The sequence below is a fragment of the Lissotriton vulgaris genome, chromosome 1_1 (genome assembly GCF_964263255.1).
Source record: "Lissotriton vulgaris chromosome 1_1, aLisVul1.2, whole genome shotgun sequence".
Lineage (NCBI taxonomy): Eukaryota > Metazoa > Chordata > Amphibia > Caudata > Salamandridae > Lissotriton > Lissotriton vulgaris.
Window position 1 is genome coordinate 542,075,606 of NC_141685.1, and position 6,000 is coordinate 542,081,605.

Below are 6,000 nucleotides of genomic sequence, written 5' to 3' on the forward strand. Positions count from 1 at the left end.
CAATTCATCTAGGGCATACAAATACGGTAGTCAAACTATTCAAAATATTGGGATATTGCCTAACCCACAATATTTTCTTGGTCATGGTACACTATATCTACAGATGCAAGGCACTGTGATGGGCACTTCCTTTCCCCCAACGTGTGCCAACCTCTTCATGGGGTGGTGGGAAAAGGAAGTTGCCTGGGCAAGAAAGAAATCAAAACTATTGGACTATGTGGTCCTCTGGACAAGGTATAGCGATTATCAGTTTCTGATCTGGGACAGAAATCAAAAGCTATTTTTACCTTTGTTGAGATGTTGAATGAATGAATACAATTTCCACTTTGAAAACAATATGAGTGCAATAAGCATTGACTTACTGTATTTTGCTATCTATTTAAATAATGGAGATCTATGCACACATATACACAGAAAGGCAACAAGAAGAATTTTGCACATTATAAACACATAGTGGCCATCCCAAAACGCTGAAATGGAGTATCCCATATTGTATGCTGTTTAGAGATCGCAGAATATGCTGTTCAGATAAAGAATTTAATAAGAAAGAAGCAGCTTGACTGAGAGGTAGATTCTGTGAACAAGGATACCCACAAATTGTGTTTTAGGATGCATTGAACAGAGTGATACTAATAAAGAGAGAGGATTTGTTAATTGAAAATGTGAGATGTAAACAGAATCAGAGAACAGACCAGGGGTACATGTGCAGATTCAGTATGGGATGCACCAAATGGTTAAGTACAAGGAAAAAATGATTTTTGAACTAGATAAAGTAAAGCATATGCCCATGGTGTAATCAAAAAAGATCATGAAAACTTTGAAGGCAAAAAAACGTGAGACCGTATCACATGTTAAACAGAATATGTGATATGCTTTGGAATGTACGTGTAGAAAACAAGAGGCTCACAATTAGATGAGATGCCCCCCCCCCCAAAAAAAAGTTAGACTCTGCCAAAGATATAAGGTCTTTCAGCATCACCAGCCAAAGCAGATCTTTCAAATACCTCAAGCACATTCACCAGCAAGAGGTAGAAAACACAGTGGTAATATACACCCAAAGGTTAGAGCAGGAACGTCGGTTAGGCAAAGAATATATTGCTACAGTGGTTCTTGGAACTTCTTATAATATTGTTAGCAAGGCAATGTGTATTATACATGCAATAAATGTGAGGGGAGTTACAAATGAACATACAGATGTTATTAGAGAAAACAAAATGCCAAGTACACATATGTAAAGAGAATATTTTTCATGCTAACAGTTGACCATACATCGAAGAGTGGGAAAAGCATGCTAAGCGCTAGGATGTGATTCACAAAAAGTATATTAAGACACGAATGTGTAAACAAGAAAAACTCCAAACGACCAAAGGTAAGCAAACTACCATTTTCCAACACATATCTGCACATTACAAAATGTTTTCAAGAGGACATTTGGTTTATGAGGTAAGTTGATGGCATTTTCACCCAAATGAATGAAAGGGTCATCATGCGGCCTGCCAAGTCAAAAAGCAGAACGTTGAATAAAGAGAAAGGAAAAAATCAGTTGGAATTCCTCAATTACTCCAGAAATAATCCTCAACTAGTCCAGAAATAAATGTGGAAATCCAATACCTTGAAACCATGTATTACATTTAAAAGTAAGGAGACACCCACTCGCTGCAATTGTCAGGTCTACTTCTGGTGAATTTGCCACCAAGTACTCTGTTGGTGAAACATCTCCCTGGGGCAGACAGTGATTTTGCAGATCTTCTCAGCAAAACTGTTACTTCCACTGTTTGGGCTCACGACAGCCAACTTGTTCTGCCACATAGGAGAATGCAAATTGTCAAGCTTGACGACCCTCTCCCCTACTCCACAGACCCTGGGCAAAGCCCTCTGGATCAACTGGTTTGGTTTTTCATCAGGAAGATGTAACAAAATATGAACCGACTAATCCTCAAAGCTCAAGTCTGGGCTCTTCAAGAGCCCATATCAGTCCCACCCTCCAACTCCTCAGGAGAAGCTGCCACTGCGTTCGGTTTTGCTCACCCACAATCACGTTCAGTTATTACATCCCAACCCCGGAGAGCACAATCTTGCTATTAGACACCTAATGTCCTAAAATATCAGAAGACTGCATGTAAAAATTAAAAGAAGCTAGAAACTAATCACTAAAGCATGCTATGCACCTACATAGAAATCATTTGTGCATTACAAGTATCATTTCAACATCCAGCCCTTAGAGGTCACTGTACAAACTATTATTTATTATGTACTGCAGCTATAAATGTGGGGCCTTGCCTATACATCAATTATGTGTATACCTATCGACTATAATTGCTGTACAGAAAACACCAGACAATTTTTAAATCCTTACACTTGCTGAGGGACAGTAGAGGGGTAGACCAGCTAGGTAACCATGGAGGAGAAGGGTTCCCCTGAAACATCTGAGGACTGGGATGGTAGAGGGGTAACCCTCATCAGAGGGCAGCCACCCCCCGCCCCCCGACTCTGCTGCGCACACTGCAAGTGGCAAGGGATGCTGGGGGATCTCAAGAGTGCAGGTAGGGAGGGTATTCTCCTAGGAGGGCTGGTGGTGCTGCTGAAAGTGACGTCGCTGGGAAAAACAACAGGCGCCGACAGAGGCCCGGTTCTGAGGAGGGAGCTAAAGAGCAGATGATCAGACCTGAGCTTCTCCTCATCACAGGGAGAGTAGGGAAAAATCAGTTCCCAGAAACTTGCAATATTTCAGAAGAGGGAGGCCTGAAATGTATGCTCTCGGTGGTAACAGTTGACCACCAGAGGTGAAACACAACGTTCCCCATTCAAATGGCAAAGTTGGGCCAAAGAAAACAGATTCTATTGTCTCCCTTCGTGGGAGAGCTGCCAGCAGTGCTGGGGAACGTCCCCAGGGAACTTGTGTGTGGTTCCCAATCACCCCTAGTCCCAATACGCCTGGGGAAGGCCAAGGGCCTCATGGATTGGTGCAAGCAGGAAACTGATGCGTTATGTATTGCACTTGTCCCTGGGGGCCCTCAGTTACACAGGACCATCACAGAGAAGCGGGCAGAAAAAAAGGTCATGAACACCATGTAAATGTATGTAAATGTATTGGCATTTATATAGCGCACTACTTACCCGTAGGGTCCCAAGGCGCTTCGACCGCTGCGAAACCCTTCCTGGCTTCCCTGAGAGATGGTCCCTTAATGGGTATCTCCAGGGTGAGACCAGGCATCCCCGGCGGTCTGGTGGGGCCGTTAGTGAAGATGAGGCAAGCTAATGCCCAGAGTTGCCGAGTGTGATCGCTGATCAGAGTGGGCACCGAGGCGAGAGAATTATCGAGTCCGCTGACCCTGGTCCAGAAACCTGCCGCGCCGGGAATCGAACCCTGGTCCCGGGCCGTCCTCTGCTCTTGGGTCTGCCGCCTCTAACCAGTGAGCCACACTACTTCCATTGTGCTGTGCTAATGGCCTTCTTCTCCATGGGGACAGAAGACCTGGGGAAATGGTACTTGGCGGTTCTCCTATAGCCTGTGTTCTTCAGAAAGTTTAGTTCCTCCACCCACGCTTGTTATTGGCAGAAAGGAAGCGGGCTCCTGCGTGGGACACAGGAGCTGTGCCATGCATAAGGGGAGCCAACATGTTTCACAACCTCACATCCTTCCCAGCTGATAACTCACTTTCTTACAACTACTCGATGCAGATTTTTCGCTAATGGAGTATACAAGTGAGTAACATGCCTTCAGGTGTCAATGTTCTAATTCTGTATTATCTCTTTTCTTCTCTCTCGTTTACTCACTGTTTGTTCACTTCTTCTGTCTATATTTTACCGTAAATACTCCTACAGTTTGAACCTGAGAAAATCTGCCCAAAATTGTTCATTTTTGTTCTTATCATAGATTGCGGAGTAGTGTTTACTGTTTGCTGATTTTACGTTTTTTTATGTGTAATAAACTTTACATTTGGACTTTGATATATGTGCATCCAACACTTATATTTTATTTGCTTGTCTTAAAGGCACATTTTTTCCAGCGTCACTTACATTAATAGAATAGCTACATTCTAAGTAAGTGGTACATCCATCTAAATTTTAATTTCTAGCTCAACATGCAACGACATCAAAAACAGACATTATTTCATGTTCAACATCTGAAAACCTGTTTGCTTGAGGTGCTGATGAAAATGTTCAGAAATAATATAAAAATGCTGTTCTGTTTTTTCTAGGCAAAGTTGGGAGATCAGGGCAATCTCCCCGAGTTGGTCAATCTTATTCTGTCGGTTGCTGATGGAAATAAAGATGGTCACGTTTCCCTGCCAGAGGCGAAGTCTGCATGGGCACTTGTACAACTCAACGAGTTCCTCCTGATGGTAATCCTTCAGGATAAAGAACACACACCCAAACTGCTGGGCTTCTGTGGGGATGTTTACATGATGGAACGTGTGGAGTACACCTCTCTGTATGGAGTGACCATTCCCTGGATCATGGAGATTTTTATCCCCTCAGGTCTTCGGAGAAGCATGGACCAGTGGTTTACACCATCGTGGCCACGGAAGGCTAAGATTGCCATTGGACTCCTAGAATTTGTGGAAGACATATTTCATGGACCATACGGTAATTTTCTTATGTGCGATATGAGTGCCAAAAACCTAGGCTACAATGACAAATATGACTTAAAAATGGTGGACTTGAGAAAAATTGAGCCAGAAACCAACCTAAAGGAACTGATGAAAGACCGTCACTGTGGTTCTGATATGGACTGTGTTTATGGCACAGACTGCAGGACTGTTTGTGACAAAAAGAAAATGAAGTGCACTACACAAGTAATTCAGCCAAACCTGGCTAAGGTGTGCCAGTTGCTTAAGGACTACCTGCTTCGTGGTGCTCCTACAGACATCAGAGACGAACTGGAGAAACAGCTATATTCGTGCACTGCACTTACAGTCACAGCACACCAGATGGAAATGGAGCACTCCTTGATATTAAACAATTTAAAAACATTGCTGTGGAAGAAAATCTCTCACACTAATGATTCATAGTTTATTTACAGCGTCAATATTTAACGATATACCACTGTAGCAATTTCACCACTTTTTATCAAGCGCACCTTCAGGATTTGTGTCTTTTTTTTAACTTTGCCTTCATTAACACCTCAACCATCAGCACATACTCTGGCATCTGTACAGTTAGGCAAGAACATAGTCATTGCTAACTGGAGCTGGTTGTGCTAGTTTGTGATTCAGATATGAACGCTATGGTGTGAGAGTTGTGTCTTGCTCCACGACGGAGACAGTTTCACTTCAGCAGTGCACTTAACCTTCAAGGATCATTGCCATGAGACACCAAATCTGCTCCTCAGCATAGGTCTCTGACTGACGGCGTTCACTGTGCTACCATAAGAACTTCCTTAACTTTTATACAAAGCTGTGAAAACTGACTTACTCGTTGTGAATATCCATGCAACTCCCAAGTGTTTTTGTAAGTAGTTTTACAAACACTAGCCAAACAACCACCACTGGACATTGTGTGGTTAAGGCCAAGCTGCTGTTTTAAATGAATTTAATGACACTTTTATGAAAACTTAAGTTTACTAATGTTTTAGCATGGCAGTATTTGCACATCATGGTTGACGAATTAAAAATGTTAAACGGTTCGTGTAAGAATAAAAATGGTACTTTGCAAACTATACTGTTTTTCAAGCGTGATTTGTATATGCATCAAAAATGTGTAAGGTTTGTAAGGTAACAACTGAGTAGGTCCATCTGTTGGTTTCGTAGTGAATGATCCTCTGTGCGGATACTTAGGACCTCATTACTATGCCTGGGTGGTAAATTCCGTTCCGCTGGTGGAATTTGGGTAATTTCGCATTCCGCGGAGAACGCAAAATTGGCACAAATTCCACGACCCACGGCTTCACGTAATTTTTTGCTTGTTCGCGCATTTAAAATGCGTGTTTGCAAGATATTTCTCCCCGAGCATGCAAACAGCGTTTGCGAACAGGAAAAAAGCATCGCGAACGGGCGG

At 42.7% G+C, this 6,000-nt stretch overlaps 1 protein-coding gene across 2 annotated transcripts in view; it reads left to right on the forward strand.

The window, feature by feature from the left end:
- Positions 1-5,662, forward strand: part of DIPK1A (divergent protein kinase domain 1A) — a 453,960-nt gene extending 448,298 nt beyond the window's left edge. For both annotated transcript variants that reach the window (XM_086953925.1, XM_086953926.1), the window contains one exon: positions 4,203-5,662. In XM_086953925.1, the coding sequence (XP_086810051.1) occupies positions 4,203-5,015 (813 nt within the window). In that variant the 3' untranslated portion in view covers positions 5,016-5,662. The remainder of the gene's footprint in view (positions 1-4,202) is intronic.
- Positions 5,663-6,000: the final 338 nt, after the last annotated feature.